This window comes from Schistocerca piceifrons, chromosome 3 (assembly GCF_021461385.2).
Source record: "Schistocerca piceifrons isolate TAMUIC-IGC-003096 chromosome 3, iqSchPice1.1, whole genome shotgun sequence".
NCBI lineage: Eukaryota > Metazoa > Arthropoda > Insecta > Orthoptera > Acrididae > Schistocerca > Schistocerca piceifrons.
This window is the reverse complement of record NC_060140.1, coordinates 893,786,498-893,808,741: the sequence shown is the minus strand read 5'-3', so window position 1 is coordinate 893,808,741 and position 22,244 is coordinate 893,786,498. Positions and strand designations below refer to the sequence as shown.

Sequence of the window (22,244 nt, the reverse complement as noted above, 5' to 3'; positions counted from 1 at the left end):
GATGACGACATTATCGTGAGACTGAGAAGGCATGGAACATTCAATGAGGCAGTTTATGCTTCAGGGTCACCTGCTGCCACCGACTTTTTACCTGAGCAGTCTATATCCATTTTGTCTGAGGGTTCGGCGAGATCTAGGTCCTCATCGGACGCCAGAATCTCCACCTCATCCACAGACGCAGAGTTTGGAGGCAGCAATTCCCTTGGTCTTAGGGACCTTCTTTTGGATTTCTCTCGCTGTTCCTTGGGTTTCCCTGTCTGGGAGGACTTCACTGATTCAGTCTCCGGGACTGAGGATGAATGTGAAGCCCTGCAACCAGCTACGTTTGGGCTCTTCAGCCACTGGCGGGTGTCATCTTTCCCACTAGCAGAAACCTGGAAGGGAGTGAACCAAGGGACCCCTTCCTAGTGAGAGCAGCCAAAGAAGTTGTGCGCTTCTCCGTCTTAGAAGTGGGGACGGATGTCCCGAATAGTTGGGGGGGGGGGGGGGGGGGGGGTGTTGCTCCTGAAGTAGGTGCTGCAGGAGTAAAAGGGAGGGAAGTGCCCCCACCATCAATGGGGCAGGTGTAGCCTTCTGGCTCTGACAGGTGACTGAGGTTGGGGGAGCTGATGGGGCTAGAACTGCTGTCGTGGCGGCATAAGATGTCATGCGTACAGGATGTAGACGTTAAAATTAGTGCTCAATATCCAATATGTAGTGGAGCAACGTCAGCCTCTGCTAGCAGGCTGTTCACAGGGCTGGCCCAAAAGACACTTTCACAAGTCAGACACTACAATGATGTATCACTGTGGTTCTCAACACATGTGGCACGATACTTCTGAGGATTTATGATTTTGCTAACAAAAGTAATTGAAATAATTTTACTGAATATTTATTTTTAAAAAAGAATGACAGAATATACATTCCAGAACTTAAACTTATTTTCAGGTCACATATTTGTTTGCACCTTACAAGTTTGAGCTATCAATGAGAAACTTGAGCCTGTCGTGACGGAACTGAAGACAACACACTCACATTTTCTGTTCAACTGAGATAAGTTTCTCATGTTTCTTGTGTTTTGTGCTGGTTAGTACTGGAAATCCCAGCTCGCATAAATAGGTAGTGGAAAAAGAAAGTGCAACAGGGTATTAACTGCTTTCACTACTATTACTGAGTAATCTTCTTCTTCAATATTCAAAACTTGATAAGAGACAGTTCACCATATTGCAGTTGAAGTGTTTGATCTGTCCTAAGTTTTGCGAGTTCCCTTTCCCCTCCAGAGGAACGATGGTGGAGGATTGTGGCAATACAGCACACGGACTTTATATTCAGTTATATTTGTCAGCAGTGAGGCAGGGAAAATATTGTGCCATGTTATTCTCAAGGACCCTGAGGTCATAGAAAATGAGTTTGTAGGTTATGTAACCGTGTGGATCTACCTTGCAAGTGAGATGAAACATCATAAGATTTTTCTTTTCCATGTTTTATTTCCATATTCTATGTTTTTTTTTTAAGGACCCAGAGAGTTTATAACCTGATTTGAGCACATTTTTTTCTTTTCTTTGCATACCGTCAGTCAGCTAATTTAAATGGAAAAAAACTGTCAGACAAATAAGCTACCTCTGCACCCTGGAGCTCAGAATTCAGCTGAGCTGCAAAGTCTGGCTTTCTGAGGTTAAATAGTTTAATACCTATTTTCTCAATTCAAAATATGATTTGGGGGCTCTACCTCTAAAGACAACCAGCAGATCTTGCTTGTCAGCATACAGAACTAAACTGTCATGTCGAGATCCTGTTTCGTGGCACAATTGTTTGAAGAGTCTTTCCATAATAGCCCTAGGCTTAATGTAATTTACCATGTTAATGACCAAATCTAAACACTTTCAAGTTACGTTCGAATAGTCTACATCACCGGAGCCTCACAATGTATGAAGCAATGTGTTGAACCTACGGTCAGGAAATCTTATTCTGTCTTGTAGCAAATGCTTTGAATCTTCAACTCATTGCTGTTGCGCGGTGTGTGTAAACAGAAAGACAGCTTTTCCTGGTAAGCCTGTTTTGTTCCAAACCAGATATAGAATTATACATTTCTGAACCAGTTGATGCAGAGGGCAGTTCAGTACATGAAGGAAATTGTTCAATAATCGAATCCTCATCTGCAAATCTTATGAAACTTGGGAACTGAAATTTCTTACTTATATCAGTAGTGCGTGTCAAATTTTCTGACTTCATTTTCCAAAAAATGAGGGGGCTTTAAGTTGTGTTTCGGTTAGAAATTCCCAATTATAGTTACAAAAAATGAGAATTACATTATTTTGCTTGGTAAATAGCTACTTCAGATTCATGGTATTTTGATGTCTGATGTATAATTCATAGCAAATTGTCTTCTTTCAAGAAGTGCCTTCATATCATTATTTCTGTTTGTATTTCTGCTCTAGGGATAAGACTATACTATAGAAACCATAAGTTTTCTCTTTGATATTCATAGAAGTTTTTAAACCAGCAATATTCATTTGCATCAATGTGTATTTTCATTAATGTCACACATATAGCCTTTTTCCCCAGGTACAAACAGTTTCTTATCTAAGATATGAGCTTCAGCTAAGAGAGCAGAGTGGACAGAATGTCAGAAACTGTCAGCAGCCACTTCTGCAGAGGATGTTTATGCAAAAGAGCTTGAAAAGTGGAGGCTAACAAACATTTGTTTTGTGGCGCCAATTTTAAATTTGAGAGATACAGTCCTAAAGAATTATTATCACTGCTGGTTTACAATTAGATCGATATACTCTTGGGCAGAAGAACCCCACCACATTCTTTACCAATTGACGCTCCTAAAATCCCAGAAGAAGGCGTATATTGTTTTGCCAGAAATTCAACGTTTATCGTGTTTCACATTTAATGAAATGGAGTTAGACACTTTTATGCTCAGAAGACCAAGGAAGAAATGAAATCAGAGGTCAAAGAAGATAACTAAATTGATGAATGAAGGTGATGATACAAAAGAAGGCAAGGGAAACACCTGCAGTGCACCCAAATGCAACTTCACTTCTGATAGACTGGTCTGAAAAAGTACATGAACCCCCACTTACTTGTAAACTTAAAATATGAGGAACAAGGACGTTTGTTCAAGAACCAATACAAGTACTGAAGTGGCCACGTCATGGACAATCCAAAGAGAGATGTGCTAAAGAAACAACAGGCTTTGGGGAAAGTGTATACTAATGAGAAACAATAAAGATACATTAGAGGTCAGGGAGCAAGAAGAAGAATGACACCGAGGAGTGAACTGAAGAAAGATATAATGAATATTGTTCGCTAAAGCTTTTTAAACTGTTTATAATGTGTTTTCAGTGTTTGACAATAGTGACAGATTTCATTAGACCTAAACCACTTTTTGAACAAATTTTGGTAAGTTCATATTAATTTACGTCCTTTTGTCAAAAATTTCAATGTACATTACAATCAAGGGCAAATTTACCAAGCTAAACATCTATCAGTAATGAGAAACCTTTTAAATTAGGACTTTACACACCAAAAGGCACTGTTTGGATATCACGAAATTTTATTTTTGCTCTCTTAAACGACACGACTATCGTATCAGTTACTCGCCAAGCTGTGGTGAAAATACATGACCATCACTTAGCTTTTCGGAAAATTGCACTGGGTATCAAAGACAGGCCATCAATTCGTCAGGAAATAGTATCTCTGACAATGGAATCAAAGATATTTCCGTCTCGGTGCCTGCACAGACATCAATTTTACTACTTCCTTGTACGCTGGAAAAAATTACATCCTCTGCAACAGTATTGGACCGCATTTTCTTGCTACTATTTCAGCAACTTTCTAAATGGCCACTTTTGCTCTCCATACCACAGGCTCGATTTTCTGCTGATGAAATCAATCGGCTAAATAGTTCTTGTATTTCCCAGATAAGTGACCATGTTTGCTACCTAAATGTCTTTCCAATTTACTACAGACCATGACTTCACTGTTTAGTTTTTCTCCACACGATAAACTCTGGTAAAAGACAATTTTCTGGCCCACTGAAGGTAAATCCTATGTTTAAATAACTCTTGGTACTTATGAAATGTCCTCGTAGGTTGAATTGCATTCACAAGCCTTACATTTGGATTTGGTTCATTCTCACTTTTGCTACTGTTATTTGTTTCTGTCACTGAGTCACCTTCATCTTTTGCCCTTTTACTAAAACACTTATCCACACTAAAAAATTTACACATTAATTGGAAAGTGTATATACAAGGGTCACTCCAAAAGATACGCACACTATTTTTTTTTAAAATCCACCTTTTATTCGACATGTTTGAAAGTTTTAGTGTGTAGATACATCCATTAGGAACAATATTTTCATTTCTCCACATAATTTCCATCCCTCTCAACTGCCTTACGCCATCTTGGAACCAGTGCCTGTATACCCGCATGGTAAAATTTTGGACCAACCTGATGGAGCCACTGTTTGGCATTTGCACAAGGGACTCAATCTTCAAACCTTGTTCTATGAAGAGAGTCTTTCAGTTTCCCAAAGAGATGATAGTCACATGGAGCCAGGTCAGGACTGTAAGGCAGGTGTCTCAGTATTGTCCATCTGAGTTTTGCTATCGCTTCCATGGTTTTTTGACTGACATGTGGCCGTGCATTGTTGTGCAACAGCAAAACATCCTGGTTTTGCCGATGTGGTCGAACACGACTCAGTCGAGCTTTAAGCTTCTTCAGTGTCTTCACATGTGCATCAGAATTTATGGTGGTTCCACTTGGCATGATGTCTACAAGCAATAGTTCTTTGGAATCTAAGAACACCGTAGCCATAACTTTTCCAGCAGAAGGTGTGGTTTTGAATTTTTTTTTCTTGGGGGAATTTGCATGATGCTACTCCATTGATTGCCCTTTGTCTCTGGTGAAAAATGGAGCCATGTTTCATCACCTGTCACAATTCTCCCAAGAAATTCATCTCCACCATTCTCGTACTGTTCCAAAAGTTCGATGCATACCATTTTTCTTGTTTCTTTGTGAGCCACTGTCAACATCCTGGGAACCCACCTGGCACAAACCTTTTTTAACGCCAACACTTTCAGTATTCTGCAAACACTTCCTTCCTCCATCCCAACGTAGTGTGACAATTTGTTCACTGTGATGCGTCTGTCAGCAGTCACCAATTCGTTAACTCTCTGCACATTGTCTGGAGTGTGTGCAGTACAAAGCCTGCCGCTGCGAGGACAATCCTCGATATTGCCATGCCCGCTTTCATCACATAACCTGCTTGCCCAACGACTAACTGTACTACGATTGACAGCAGCATCTCCATACACCTTTTTCAACCTCTTGTGGATGTTTCCCACTGTCTCGTTTTCACAGGACAGGGATTCTATGACAGCACGTTGCTTCTGACAAATGTCAAGTGTAGCAGCCATCTTAGCAGCCATCTTGAAGACATGCTGTGACAGCGCCACTCACGCGAACAGGTTGAACTAAATTTGAAAACAAGCAGGAATGATGTATCTACACACTGTAAAACTTTCACACATGCAGAATGAAAACTGTATTTTTAGAAAAATTGTGTTCATTTCTTTTGGCGTGACCCTCGAATGTGTGTAACCAAAAAGCAATCTCAGAATATGTCACAATGCTCAACGCGCTAGGACTGTGAGCCTACAAACAACTGACTCGTGAAGACAAGCTACATGCAAGCTAGATGCGTCTCTCATATTGTTGCTAACTCTTATGTTGGTCCCCTTTCAATATCATCAACTCTTATGTCAATGTGCCACGAGAACTTGCTATGTCGTATAGTGTACTGTGAACAAAATAAAGTCAAGGCCCACTGGTGTAGCTGATCCAGCTTATGCAATGTTGAAGGCCACGCTGAGTCATATGCGAGACTCCCATAATCAAGACGGGATTATGTGCAAGGTTTTACGTGTATCCCGCAATTACTCCCCCCCCCCTTTTTTTCGGCCAACTTTGCTTCAAATTATTCTTATGAAAATCGCTCAGGAACTTTTTTTATTATTTCACTTAAGAGAGCACAGAAAGTTGTTCAAGGTGTCCTAGTTTTCTTCCTCTCAAGAAAATATTACCAGAGATATTATGTCTCAAATTTGACCAAAAGCTCAGAGGGACACTGCTGACAGCTGCTCTATGGGGTCAAACAAATGACAGTATCTCCCAAAGCACTGAATTAATGATCAAGAAATTTTACCAATGTTCACTGAGAAGATCTGCAATTGTTAATACAAAATTTCACCAAAAATCCATGACAATTATGTGGGAACCTCTAGATCACTTGGCATTAAATAACCTAAAGCCACAGAAGTGGAGAGCAGTCTCCAGTGGGTGTTACAGATACTGTGAAGAATATTAATGTTTCACCAGCACATTCGCTTAAGTTGGTAAAGATGGGGAAGCCACGTCAATTGGGCATCGAAGATCAGCCCCTGAAAGCAACATGACTCCACCACGTTGTGCAATTGGTTGTTGAGCTAGCATTTGGTTTATGGATAGACAGTATAACAGTTAAGATAAGTGCATGCCACGTCCTGGTGACTGAAATCTGGAAGATGTGTGAATGCCCAGGACTGCACCTTTTGTAGCCTGCAGTTAGCATTCAGCAACACCCACAGTGGAGGAGCAATAGCAAATACAAAAACTGTCAGCAAACAGGGAGGGTGACACTGTAGACCCCTCAGCTGCAACTAGAAACCTCAGCTGCAACTAGAAAAAGATGCACACTCAATACAGAGCCTTGCAGAACCAAACTCTCTTGTATATGGGGGATAATGTGAGTAGCACCAACTTGAACACAGTAAGTACTGTGCGACACGAAGTTCCAGACAAAAACTGGGAGCAGGCCCCAGAGACATCAATCATGTAGGGTAATGAGAAGGTGATGACACCATATTGTGTGTTAAGCCTTTACCAAGTCAAAGAAGGCAGTGGGGGGCGTTGACACAGGCCGAAAACTGTTCAGTTAGCAGATTAAATTGTCAGCAGGAGAACAGCCTTGGTGAAAACTGCCCCGGGACAGAGCCAAAAGACCCCAAGACTCAAGGTATCAACACAGCCACCACCTCGTCATACATCTGAGTGATTAGAAGATGACAATTAGTGAGACTAATTAGGTGATAGCTGTCCATCTTAAGAGACTGTTTACCTTGTTTCAGTACCGGAACTATTAATCTTTCTCGCCACTGAGGTGAGAACTCACACTTGCTCCAGATACAGGTGGTAAGTGTGTGATGTTGGCAATCCACCTACAGAAATTTGAGCCGTGCCAGGACAAAGGGTTAGGGCACAGAGGAATTACCACTCACTGCACGGGTATTATTTGGTTCCAGATGGCATATACTGAAAAGCAACTGAATGCGCTGTGCCCACTGTTTCAGGACCCGGAATGCAGGCTGTTAATTTTCAGACACACAGGCTCAGGCACATGCTAAGCAAAATGTTCAGTGACAGCATCTGAGTCAGTGTACAAAACACCATGCAGGGAGACAACAAGAGCATCTGTGGGGACTGGTGTTCGCAGAGGTGTCAAAACCTTTGCCCATACCTGTGAAGGAGAAGTATCCTGTCCAATAGTAGAAACATACTGTTCCCAGTGGTGTTATTTCTGTGCAGGGCACGGGGTCATTTAAACACAATGAGGAGCTCTATGGACTGATAGACACAGCAAAAGATATCCTTCAGGGTACTGTCTTCCAATTGGGGAGGGGAGGGGGGAATCTTGAAGAATAGGAGAGTGCTAAGTTTGCTCTGCTGCTGGCAGACTGGCTGTGGTTGTGCTCTGAACAACTGCACTGACACCACCAGATGGCAGGGAGCTTAGGGCAGTGGAAGACGCAAAAGCACCCGAGTCAGAATTGTTGAGAGCCTATCGGGGTGGACATCCAGGTGAGTGACACTGAGGAAGGGGTGGAATGATCAGAAAATGACCACTGTCACACAGGACTGATTGTTTCACTTGAGTACTAAAAGCAGTGAATTTACTTTCACCAGAAAAAAATAAATAAATTTATCAAAACATGTCTGGTGTTTCATACATGGCATTAGTGACAGTATGTTTGTCATTTGACAGTAATCTCTTACCGATGCATCTAATTGTACACCTGGTAAGTGAGCGAGATATGCCTCCTTGTCCGATTTAAGTGTTCGTATGAATGTGATCTCTCCCAAGGAATAGTTTTTCACATAAACTGCAACAAATGACTGCAATAGTTTCACAGTCACACACTTTTTCTGTGCTCTGTCAAAACATACGTTTCTAATATTTTTGAAGCTGCATTCCATTTCTAAAAATGACAAGCCTTCTCAGTTGTAACGGATGAGTAAGCATTGGCAGATCAAGATGTTAGAGTTTGTATTCTACAGTGAGTCATCATGCCTCCCATCGCGAACAAACTTTATGGACGGAAAGTTCTAAGTTCATGTACTGTGGTAATAGTCTATGACGAATTTCAGCCCCTTTCAATCGTTCTGACAAAAGAAATATTATCACTGCCCTTTGTTCTTGCTTTGAGCCAACTGCTAGCGAAGCGGACATGTTTATGCTCTGCCACTGCTGGCTCACTTCTGTTGCGATGATGCTCAAGTGAGGCACAAATTGCCACCATAGCACCAACTGCAAGCACACATTTGTGGAACGCACTATGACTACTGGAAAAGTCCAGATAATTTTTTGCTTACCCTCATAGATAAAGCCCTCAGAAACATAAGGTTCCAGCCAACACAACAACAACCCATCTTAAAGGTACCATGCACTACATGTATGCCAGATGTTCTTTAAGTTAAAATGTGTGGGGTTCTCTGGATTAACCTTGACTTCAAAGCTTCTTTCTCAGTTCTCTTGTTGATACTACGACCTTGCCATTTCAGATTTACCTTAAATTTGTTCCATAAAATTTCGGGCGTGCAGCTGCATAAATTCAGTTTCTTCTTCTAATTTTTTTGCTGGATACAGTCCAGCCATCTTCAGAGTGAGCCGAGGTGGCTAATGCTTCAGCACTTGATCCATCCTTTTAAATTCTAGGACCGAAGCACTACTTATGCAGCCAAAGATACACAACCCGCCATAGATGTTGATAGGTGGCGAGGAGTTGTTACATATGCATGGAAATTAACTCTATGGGTGCACAGTCCATCCATATCACGGAGAGCTGTACCGCCGCGATGTCTTTGTGATTTAATTACACAAGTTGCCAGATTCCATGATTTGTCCAAGCTGAAGCTGCTACCTCTATTAATTAAATTTGTCGCCAAGCGAATTTCAATTGCTTCATTCACTACTGAGTCCCAGAAAGATGAAGTCTAGGATAAAATTTCAACATTATCATACACCATAGAGTGTCCAGTGTAAATACAGTGCTTTGCCACTGCAATTTATTAGGTTGTAAGAGACGGGTGTACCTGTGGTGCTCTGTGCTTCTCTCCTGGACTGTAAGCGTCATCTGTCCGATGTATGCACGGCCACACTCACAGGGGATCTTATAAACCCCAGACTTCTGAAGCGCCAAATCATCTTTAACAGAACCCAGGAGTGCTGTAGTCTTTGGTGGAGGGCGAAAAATCACTTGCAGGAAAGCTATGGATTTAAAGCTTTCCGTGTCTTCTTCCACATTTCTTGTGCCCACTGTCGATTTCATTTGTAGTGCCTTACGTATCTGCTGTGGAGAGTAACCGTGGCTCTCAAATGAAATCAACAGTGGGCACACGAAAAGCGAAAGAAGACACGGAAAGTTTTAAATCCATGGCTTTCCTGCCATACGTGGGAAGCCTTTCATCAGAAACAGGACGGATCCTCAGGAAACATCATGTGACAGTAATTTTTCGCCTTCCACCAAAGGCTGCAGCACTCCTGGGCTCTGTTAAAGATGATTTGGTGCTCCGGAAGCCTGGAGTTTATAAGATCCCCTGTGAGTGTGGCCATTCATACATCAAACAGATGACACATACAGTTCAGGAGAGATGCACAAAACACCGCAGGTACACCTGACTCTTACAACCTAATATATCTGTGGTGGCAGAGCACTATTTGCATTGGGCACTCTATGGTGTATGATAATGTCAAAATTTTATCCTAGACTTCATCTTTCTGGGACTCAGTAGAGAAAGAAGCAATTGAAATTCGGTTGGCGACAAATTTAATTAAGAGAGATAGCATGGACTCCGGAAATTTCTGTAATTAAATCACAAAGACATCGCAACGGTACAGCTCTTCGTGACACATCGATATCACCATGTGGATCGACTGTGCAGCCATAGATTTAATTTCCATGCATATGTTACACCTCTTTGCCACCTATCAACATCTATGGCGCCTTGTGTATCTTTGGAAACATACACAGTGGTTCAGTCAGCTAGTTTAAAGGGACGAAGCAAGTACTGGAGTGTTAGTCACCTCAGCTCACTCTGAAGATGACTGGACGGTATTCAGCCGAAATATTAGAAAAAGAAACTGAATTTATGTGGCTGCACACCCAATATTTTATGGAACAGTCTTTACGCCGCGAAAACGTGAAGACGCATACCTTAAATTTGTCTCAAATCCTTCAACTAAATCTTGCAACATTTTTTCTCAAGAACATTGAAGTGAAGTATCTGCTCGAAACCTGGGCCAACTCACTATCTCAGAAATGTACAAGCAGATCCATCTGCTGGTTTTGGCTCACCTCTTTCAAATTCACAACAAATCCAATGTAGTTGAGTGAAAAATGTCCCCACGGTGTATGCAGTGCTCCAATTTACTTTTTACTTTTGAAGCTGCACTTTGGAGTTAATGTCATGTCAGGGAACACGTCCAGTAAGAGATTAAAAAGGCTGCCAATGTACCAAGGAGACTTGTGTCTCACAGTAACCATCAAACACAAACAGATATCTGCCTTTGTGCCTTCATCACAGTACCATTCTGAGCATAATCTAGCATCATTGGCCATCGTATAGATGTGGCTGCCTCAGGCTAGGACCTGGTTACGAAGACATGTCAGATCTGCATGATGCACTCCCTGTCTGTGCTGCAGAAGACTAAAAATACATGGAGACTAATTAGAAACATTACCTTTCTTCATTGAAATTGGTAATTATTGTCCAGTGCAATTACTGGGTAAAGGGAATAATCACAACTGTTCTTTCCATTGTCAGAATTGACTGTCAGCTAAGTGCTTCCATCAGTGGCAAACGGCACCGCAAGGGCTATGTCTGATGCAGCAGCAATGGAGATATGGCTGTTTGCATTGATTGGCATGGATACAGACGCTATAACCTTCCTAGCAGCCTCGAGCCCAGTGGTTCTCTTTCCCCTTGTGCGAGTGGATAAGACCTACTCTCCCATATTGCTGAGGAAGAAGTTCGTTTTGCGGAGTGTGCTCCAAACAAACTGAATTTTTGAGGCATGTATTCTGCAACCCAACAAAATTATGGATTCTCAGCCCAATGAGGGTTGAATGCATGATTCCATTTCTTTTACTGAACCTTTGAGTTTTAGACAGGATCACACCTAAACAAGTGCTCATGAAGACATAAAGCCACTAAAAATCTCTCAACCTAGGCTACTTTCTTTCCTATAAGTAACCTTCACCGCACCCTCTCACCTATGTGCCTTCATGACTGGCTGCAAAGGAAAATAATAGTTTACTTGTGTGCATGTAACAAAGTAGGTTGTGGCAACTGAAACCCACAATACCATAGGAAATGTTTGCCAGTAATGAGAGAAATGATGAGAAGTGCTGCCCCACTGCCCTGCCCCCTATTTGTACAGTCCTACTCTCCCTCCAGCCATGTGTGTCTGACAGCTCCCATAGCAGGCATTAGCTCAACATTAATTCGGGCAATCACCACACAGCAAAAGCCTAATGTGTGTTAGTGTTCTAATGCCACTATTTTATGTCTTCCACTGAAGGTCTATAACTAGCCCTACACACACCCAACAGTAATCAGATCAAAAGCTGTTCGCAGGCTACAATACTAATTTTCTGGTATACATCCAAAACAATGCACTGTATGTAAACTTTTCATATCCTACTAACCCTGATCAAAATAAATGGATTTGAGTAGGCCACGAATTCCCTAAAATGACACAGCATGTTAATAAACAAAGCAATACTTACATCTGAAAAGATATAAATGCAAACCACACTGAACATTCTTCACAGTTCCTCACTTGTCACATTGCATCACACAAGCACAAAATCATAGCACAACAACAAACGAGGGAAGCTCGGCCAGGTTGCAGCGACTGATGTACAAGCTGTTCCATGTCAATAACAAACCTCAGCACAGCTCAGCTTGATCGGCCACAGCCAGTCCATTCTGACTGGCCGCTACACTCAGCAATGGGAGTAAATGGGGGATACCAAAACACCAGTGGTGGGCAGTTGCACAGCAACAAGCTGAGGTCGAACGGTGCAACAAATGTCTCTGCCCGAAGAAAAATTGGGTACAATACATTTTGCAGGGATTTTACATAAAATACAAAAATTCCCTGGGTTTTCCTAGTTTTCCAGGATGCTGGACAGCCCACAATATACTTATAAAGGGAAATGTTGTTTCCAAAAAAATTGAAAAGTTCTTGCCCTATTTATATCAAATTTTTATATGATATTCCAATAAATATTCGGACAGATGTAGGCTATATTTTTACAGGTTTTCTACCAAAATCAACTCTGAGATAGAAAATGCTGCGCTGTGAAAATGTGTTATTTCATTTCCTTATTCGACATAGTTTTTACTGTGATAGTAGGATATTTAAACAAATAGACAAATTATTTCTTCCATGTATATTGTATTTCCATACATATAATTTTAAACAAAAATTGTATACACAACAATGTGCTGTTGTGTTTCTTCCTCATAATCGGCCTTGAACAGAATATCTGTATATTAGGAAAGTTATCTTTATGGCTTGCAATTAGAACACTACTACGCAATCTTAATCGTACAAGGCTTTGTAATGCTACTGGTTCACAGATTAAAATTATGCAAAATACTCTTATCGAAGCTACTACCCTCAAAGATCCAGCATCTGGAAAGGTATGTCTCGTACTCCACATACCAATGACTCCAACTGAGTTATCCATTCAGTTTAAGTGCATCAAGGTTTTGTTTACAGCCTAAGTTGGACATCCCATTGTGTTGGAATTGATTCACAGCCAGAGTATTTTACCATGGTCAGTTAATGTGCTCTTTCACTAACTTGTTACGACACGGATTCTAAAAAATAAAACTATATTCTACAGTATTAGAAAAATCACATACACAACTAAAAATGCACTGTTTTCTCCCTCACAGTGAGTTCCAACTACAGCAGCAGGGCATTTAAACAATTACACAAATTTTTAAATTTTTCAGTTGGTCAATTGCAAGTTGCCCCTTCCTGAACTGACAGTTCAGGCAACCATTTCATACTCTTACCACACAGTATTTTAAAAAGAGAGAGAGAGAGAGAGAGAGAGAGAGAGAGAGAGAGAGAGAGAGAGAGAGAGCGAGCGAGCACATTTCATATGGTTTATTATAATCTCGAGTTCCGTACCTTCAAAGTCACAAAGAGGAGCCAAAATTTACATACTGACAAGTAATCTGAGAGCACTGTTGGATTCACCAGACAACCATAAATTTAAGTGTAGGGAATTATTTTCTATAGGTACTAGTATGGAAGTGGAACATGGACAATAAACAGTTCAAACACGGGATGATACACTTCTGATATACTGTGCTATTGAATAATGCTGGCAATTGTGTGTGTAGACCAGATAAATAATGAGACGGTATTAAATCGAACCGAGGAGAAAAGAAATTGATAACACAATTTCACTACAAGGCAGGATTCCACACATTCTGAGACATCAAGGAATCTTCAGTTAGGTAATGGGAAGTAAGAGTGAGACCAAGGCCTGATTACTGCAGGCACATTCAAATGGATATAGGTTACAGTAGTGATGCAGAGATGATGTGCCTTGTACAGGATAGACTATCATTGAGAGTTTTATCAAACTACTCTTTGGACTTAAGACAAAAACATCAATGATAGACTTATATTCTATCTCAACCTGAAAGATGCAGCTTCACGTATATTTCAGCGTAATGTGGAACAGTCTTCACGCCAAAATGTAACAGGAATGTGATCAGGCTATCCAGATTTTAGTTTTATGTGGTTTACTTGCATCACTGAAGACAAATGTTGGGGTAATTCCATTGAAAAAAAGGACATATGGTTGAAATTTCCTTCCCCATATTTCCTTTAAAGTGTGCTCCATTTGTGACAACCTCACTGCTGACTTCAAACCGCAATCTTCTTTTCATTCCTTCTTCTAACAAACATCCTTGAAAATACCACAAAACAGTTGTACGTAATCTGCTCTCCACCAACCTATCCTCACAATGAAAAAAACACTAGTATAGTCACAAAGGGGTGGGCAAACTACGAGATACCTGAAACTGCCATACATTTTAGCGTGTGTCACAATGAAAATGCTTGCCAGAATGAAATGCTCAACAGGTACTACAAGCACAATATAACTCGACTTTTGAGAGAGCGAAGAAATTAATATACATAGTATTACTTCAGGTCAGTAGAGATTTGTTCCACCAGTTGCGGATCATTACCAGATCACAATGTGCAATGCCTTAGCAGTGTAGCATTATAATAGGGCCATTCTGAACACAATGTACGTTCCAGTGTGCTGCGTTCCTTGTGAGAAGGCAGCAAGGCTCCTCCCCCCCCCCCCCCCAGTCGTCACAGCACATTGTTAAGCAGGATCTTATGCTCACAGTCCCAATGACCCCACCCAAAACAACTACCAGGTTACATCGCGCATATAGTAGTAGATTATAAGGCCCTAATTTTACTTGAAGGCTCTATGGTGCAGCACAATATTTTATTTTTTTTTGTAATTTTTGAGATAAGTTGGTAATCTTCCTGTGAAATTTGCTGCATCAACTCACTCCTAAGTATAGTAGCCAATATACGGATTGCACGATGCATAGTTGAACCATCTAGTTACCGTGGTCACTCAAAGCTGTGACATTCCTCAGTCCAAATGTTATTCAAAGTTTGGCCAGCAATTTTTAACAAACAAAGAGCTTTAGTAATGCTTCTTTTTCTAAGAAAGTAAATCACTCCATGATTAGAAAAAACAAAGCCTTAGATATTACAGTTACTTAGTTTCAGATATATTTAAAAGTAAAGACAGTCAGAAACTACTTTTTTTGGGGGGGGGGGGGGGGGGGGGGGGCGGCGGCAAAAAATAAATAAATAAAAATAAAAAATAAACTCCTTGCAGTTCTATATCCCAATATGAAATTTTGACCTCTTTTTTTCATGGGATTTTTGGGAATAGTCCTTTAAATGACAAGGAGTAATGAAGTAATGCGCACACATCTGGAAGCCACTGCGCCGTGAAGGAGCACTACTGTGAACTTCTGATACAGACCGCCATGACGAGTGTCTAAACCCCGCTGTGCTACATTCGTGCTCAGTTATGTTATTACTGCTTGCGTACTTTGCCTTACTTATTATGTTTAGTGTATGTTATAGTGACTGGCATAAATGCCACAGTCTAATAAAGTTGTCCTAACATTCTTGGCTGTGTGTCCAAGTTACAACACAAGTGATGACAGGTGGAGGATTGTTCTCCATGTGGTTTCAGTCTCTGGTTGATCTGATGATGATGATTGGTTTCTGGGGCGCTCAACTGCGTGTTTATCAGTGCCTGTAGAATTTCTCAACCTTTGCTCAGTCCAATTTTGCCACTTTCCTGGATGATGATAAAATGATGAGGACAACACAAACACCCAGTCCTCTCAAGGCAGGTGAAAATCCCTGACCCTGCTGAGAATCAAACCCAGGACCCCGTACTCTGGAAGCGAGAATGCAACCGCGAGACCACGAGCTGCGGACTCTGGTTGGTCTGAAGGCGTTACTGACAAGATTTTACGCTGACTGGTCGATCAGTTAGGGGTTCTTATTGCAGCGATGCAGCATCTCAGTCAACATCTGGAGGCATCTGCCACAGTGCCACACAATCTAACCCTGGTATTGCAAACACCTATCTCTGTTTTAGCAGTTCCATGTGGTTTCAGTCTCTGGTTGATCTGATGATGATGATTGGTTTCTGGGGCGCTCAACTGCGTGTTTATCAGTGCCTGTAGAATGTCTCAACCTTTGCTCAGTCCAATTTTGCCACTTTCCTGGATGATGATAAAATGATGAGGACAACACAAACACCCAGTCCTCTCAAGGCAGGTGAAAATCCCTGACCCTGCTGAGAATCAAACCCAGGACCCCGTACTCTGGAAGCGAGAATGCAACCGCGAGACCACGAGCTGCGGACTCTGGTTGGTCTGAAGGCGTTACTGACAAGATTTTACGCTGACTGGTCGATCAGTTAGGGGTTCTTATTGCAGCGATGCAGCATCTCAGTCAACATCTGGAGGCATCTGCCACAGTGCCACACAATCTAACCCTGGTATTGCAAACACCTATCTCTGTTTTAGCAGTTCCAGTCCATCTCAATCTACGTAGCCAGCTACGTTGCCCCTTGCACCTCCTGTTTTGCTTGACACTATTCCGATCATTTATCCTCTGTTGTTTCTGGGTTACAATGAGTCTGTCGAAGAATGGGAAGCCTAAAAAAAAAATGGTTGCAACATCACTTTCATGCATTCGGATTGCTTGATGTTAAACTATGCCATGCTTTCTTTTTGAACTGGTTATAGCCTTGTATGTATCAACTCCTTTGCCAATTGGCCCCCTTGCAGGATTAGTCTTCACTCTCTTCTCACTTTGTCACTGATGTACATAAGCAGTTGTATATGGACAAAATGCAATCATTGAGAGGGTCGTGAGTGGGCTCTTCAATGTGAATCCCTTCTCGCCAATGTCCTGACTACTATACAATGATTTGATGTTTTGAGGGCTGTGCGTACTCAAATTTAATTGTGCTGTGAGGTTGCAGAAGTTCAACCTGCTTCCCCCCATCGTTTTTCAGATGGTTCACGGGGGGACAAAATGGTGGCAGCAATCCACGCACGAGCAAAACCCCACGATGGCTGGTCCACTTTATTACAGCAGCCATGCTCGCAGCAGCAGCAGCACAGAAAGCCAGGTAACAAACAATAAGTAAGTGCCCCACCCTTCCCACTTGTCTGGATGTTTTGTCACTCATGGTAGGCTGGATTTCCCTAAGTGGTGGGCCGTTTGCCACCAGTGCAACAAAACGAGTCACACTGCTCCTGTGTGTGGACTTGGACTTGGGTTCTCCTCCTCTAGTGCCTGTCACGTACATTAGTCACCTACGATACACAAAGCATTCCGATATTAGGTAGTTTCTTGGCCCCAGTCACATAGAAATCTATGGTTCATCTGCTGACTATTCTGGTAGTGAATAATGAAAATGGAAAATTTGGGTTTACTACTTCTGATGCAGTTGATCTCATCTCTGATCAACTCTACTCTTTGTGCTCTGACTTTTCCACCGTTTTCTGTGGGTTTGGGTTGTGTCACTAATTTCAAAGCCCACACCACCATCGAACCTTCAGCCAGACCCCGTTTCTTTCGAGCTCGCCCGGAGCCGATGGCTCTTCACAACCAAGTCAATGCAGAGCTTGAGTGCCTCATGGCCTCCGGGGTCAACCAACCAATTGAATCCGGCGGATGGGCTACCCTCTTAGTCATTATCAAGAAGCTGTCAGGATGGTTACTTGGTGATTTCAAAGTTTCTGCGAATGCTCAGTCTGTCATTGACATGTATCCCTTGCCGCGTCCTGACAAACGTTTTGCTAAGCTCACTGGTGGTCGGTGTTTTTCCAAGATCGATCTCTCCATATCTGCAGCTTCCGTTGATGTTGACTCTCAATGGCTCTTGGTTGTTAACATGCCTTTTAATGTGTATCAATACTTGCAGTTACTGTTAGGCACTGGTGTCTGGCTGTGCCAATTATCATGATGATATTGTGGTCTCTGGCTCCTCCATTGCTGAACATCTCAATAGCTTACGTATGCCCTTTTCGGTGATAGAGACCGCGGGGCAAAATGCAATTTGGAAAAGTGGTGCTTCTTCCAGTCTTCTATTGTTTATCTTGGTTTAAGGTTTCTAGTGCTGGAATGAAACCCATTCATCACAATGTCTCTGCTGTTGTGGCTCTTCCGCATCCGACATCAGTAAAGGAACTCTAGGTTATTTTTAAGGTAAGATTAGGTTCTTTCTAAGATAAGATTGCTTGCTATTATTAAGTTTTTATTGGGAGAAGCCTCAGTTGCACAATTGTTACATGCCTTGCTGCATCATGGGACGTCTTTCCACTGGTTGCAGGTATCTGAAATGATATTTTCCAAACTGAAGTCTATAATATACAATCTGCATCTTGCCTCATAACCTACAACTGATTAACGATTTAGTGTTAGTAACAGAAGCATTCCAGCATTGGCTGGGAGCAGTGTTAGTCTATAAATATTGTGATGGCTCTTAACCGCCTGTTGCATATGCGTCGAGGACACTTAATTCGCCTCATACTAGATATTCAGAAATAGAGAGAGAAGGCCTTACCATTGTTTACGCCTTAAAGAAGTTCCACATTCTCCCGTAAGGCGTAAATTTCATCTCACCATGGATCACAAGCCATTAGTTTCACAATTTAACTGCTCAGCATCATTGCCAGACAAAGCACCACATTGCCTTCAACTTTGGGCACTGTTCCTCTCTTGGTACAACTACGAGATTCACTTCGCCCCATGGCTAAACATGCAAATGCTGACATGCTCTGCTGTCTTCCAGCTGGTCCAGACCCAGTTTTTGATTGGAAGGAGTTACTGTTTCCACATTGATGAATGCACTCAACAAACTGTCAACAGTTTTCCAATCACTAGCGCTCAGGTCATGCAGGCTAGTGCTGATCCGATCCGATTTTACAGAAAGTGATATATTGTGCACAATATGGCTGGCTTGAGGGCCTCCATCGCAGGCATCTGACCCCCTCCGTAACTACTGTGTGTTTTGGCGTCGTTTCTCTGTTGTGGATGGTGTTCTACTCTTTGATGCGGACATTTCAGCTCCTTGCGTAGTGGTTCCCTTGACTTTATGTTTGGAGATCTTGCAGCTGCTGCACGCTAATCACTGCAGGGGTTTCATGCACCAAGGGATTAGCTTGTTGTCATGTTTTGTGGCCTGATTTGGATGATAATGTCACTTGTTTGGTTACAGCACGTTCTCAATGTGCCTCACAACAAGCCTCCGTGGCATTTATTCTTCTCCACAAAAGAATTTGTGAATTTTTATAAGAAAGGGGTGAGCTGAATTATTTTCTTTATGAATGAGAAAACCACATATGTCTGAATCATGTAATTTCATTACCAGAAATTATCACAATACAAATGAAACAAACTGTTACACAAGGTAAATTATATTTCTTTGTTTATATACACAAATGCTGTGAAAGCATTTGTCCTTCATAATGATGTTTCGTTTTTTTATCTTTCAAGTGCAATAAATAAATAAATAAAATGAAAATAAATAATTCAGCAATTGTCATCCATTATTCATAGAGTTGCCCATATAGGCCCTCAAACATAGTTCTTTACCTTAAAATATCTCTGAAACCAAGTAAATGTAATGCCCAGGACTTACACCAGGATGTCTTCTTGGAGCTTTTGGTTTGAAACACCTCAATGGCTAGGAATTTTTTCCTCAAATTGGAGTGGCTATGGTACACAGAAAATTCAACTTTGAATCCTGTTATCTACAAGACTGTTGGTACCCTTAGCAACAAGTTTCAGGGTAGAACACACTAACAACTACAAAGGTGAATAAAAATTCTGAACGATGCAAAGTATGTTATCGCCCCATCACTTGAACGAGTGGAACATCTCTAATATTAGGCTACAAATCAAGACCAAAAATTTGCATAGTTATGCTTAATAAGTATTGGAATCTATACACCAAATTTCACAAAGTCGGCAAGGGAGTTAGATCACTTGGCAAGGAACAACCCTTTTCACTGTTTCATATATTTGTACCATTGACTTGACTACCCAGCAGGAAATCTGTGTTACACTCTTTCTTCCACGGATGATACATACTGAAACACAGATCAGTAGCAAATTTTTAATTCTCTGTATTTACAGAAGTAGACTAATTTTTTCACCACTGGTAACTACTACCGGCCATAAACATCGTGGTTTAAGCGAATGTCAGTGTTGGATTTAGTTTTCTATCACTGGCTCAACAGGTTAGTCTACATATAGGGGTAACTACATTTTTTCCCAACCCGCAATTTCAGTCACTAACTTTGCCTTTAGACGGAAATCTTGGACTTGTATGTTCACCTTTCCGTGTATGAATAACCTCTCGCTATACTTGACGCCATTTGTGTTTAAGGTTAATTTCGAAAATGGTTTGATGTACTAAAGCGTAGGGAAATTTGACTACGGCGCACAAAACTTTTAACTTACTTTGAGGTGTATTAACACTATGCTTACGAATTCCAAATTCAAGCTTGAAGTCAATGTTGAACAAAACTAGGTGAGTTGCTGAAAAAGAAATGTCTAATCCGGGAAATCAACAAGCGCTGTTTTAGATAACGGTCTGAAAATTATACTCTTAACACGCCTGCTATTAAGGCTATGGTGACGACAGTACAGAAATAAAATCTTTTGTACCTACAAATTACTCTCAATCGATTACACTGTTCTAAAACGAAACTCCTCCAAGTCATGTACAGCTGAGAGGCGCCATCCATGCCGGCAGCCATCACATTACAATATAGCCTACCATGTAATAATAATATCTCACATCTGCTTACCTCATATTGTTCTTCTGAGGAATCACCATCCGCCGACTGCCCTTCTTTATGTTCGACGCTCTGGCTCTCGCTTTCTGTATCCGTTTCCTTTTGTTTACTAACGCCTGCCTTTCGGTTCCTCCCGCCTTTTGTATTTGTTGCCGCTTTGGGAGTACTGTCTTCTGTCGTAGTTACAGATTCTGCCTCTTGATTAGCATTTTCTTCCCTAAGTTTGCGTTGTCTTGCTCTTACTGCTGCCGCCCTCCGCATCGTATTAAAACAATTGCCTACAAACAAAAACTATTGTTCACCTCTCTAAACCGAAACTCCAAACACAAACTCAACACACGCCAAACAACTCCTCAGAACAAAGATCACGTGACACCAATAACCAATGGTGAAACTAGATGTCAACATTTAATTTTGTGGCTCCAAAAGGGTCATTTACGGTAAGTGTTGTGCAAATCAAGACCAGAAATGTTTATATGAAGTTGAACTAAGGAGTAAATATTTTATTTAATTTTATTTCACAAATGCCAGTAAAGCAGTGTGTTTGCACCGATTCATTGGCGCTACTCAGAAGTTATGGAGATTTTGTATGAAACTTCTAGTAACGTTATCTCTGTTGAGAAATCAGAAATGGAAGAAGACGTTGGAATGTGGAAGAAACACATTGAGAAAATGAGCACAGTATTACAGTTTGAGCTTCTACGTCCATAATATTGAAACTTGGAAGTAGCCCGTAACAAGTAGAAACGAGTAACACAAAATGATCTGACCAGCATCGTATGTTCAATCTACGTTCGTACAAATACAATTAAGTACACTTTCCAGCACTGTACTTCTGTTTTGTTGTGCGATAACGTTCAAGAAGTTAAAAAACTGATCTTTTTGAAATAATACACACATGAATTCGGCTGTATTAATGTTTCATCCAGTCGGGAAATGTAGATTACAGATTTTCGAAAAAAAGGACCTAAATACTTCGGCATCTATTTAATACAAGCATTGCCAAGGGGCTTACACAACCTCAAAAGTAAGAAAACGTTCCCTGCACCCCTGAAATACTTTCTAATAGAAGAAGAATTCTGTAGTGTGGCTGAGACAGTGAGCAAAGTTCATCCCATTAGTGATAAATTTTAAGTGCCACATAAAAAAACTAGAATATAAAATTTACGTCACAAATATGTATTTTTTAACTCTGGTGTATGCAATTTTGTGCACTATACAACACTGTGCAATCTGTTATACATATATTTATTGTGAAAGTCAATACGAGAATATACAAGGTAGTCGAAATATTGTTCAGAAAACCTATGTACGTCTAGGTAAACTCTAGTATAAAACTTCCAGAGAAAACGTGGAGTTAATACGAAGATCTGGATCAAAAACATAGTGATTGTAGTTCATGTTTGTCCACAGTGATTCACGCAAGTATCCCCACATGTATGTAACACCAGGAAAGGACCGGCATTATTGAACTATGT

The 22,244-nt window shown here is 41.2% G+C and overlaps 1 protein-coding gene across 4 annotated transcripts in view; it reads right to left on the bottom strand.

Moving 5' to 3' along the window:
- Nucleotides 1-21,150, bottom strand: part of LOC124789781 (heterochromatin protein 1-like) — a 154,578-nt gene extending 133,428 nt beyond the window's left edge. For 3 of the 4 annotated variants that reach the window (XM_047257246.1, XM_047257247.1, XM_047257249.1), the window contains exon 1: nucleotides 20,779-21,149. In XM_047257246.1, the coding sequence (XP_047113202.1) occupies nucleotides 20,779-21,027 (249 nt within the window). In that variant the 5' untranslated portion in view covers nucleotides 21,028-21,149. Of the gene's footprint in view, nucleotides 1-20,778 lie in introns of all 4 variants that reach the window. The other variant, XM_047257248.1, reaches the window with a different exon arrangement.
- Nucleotides 21,151-22,244: the final 1,094 nt, after the last annotated feature.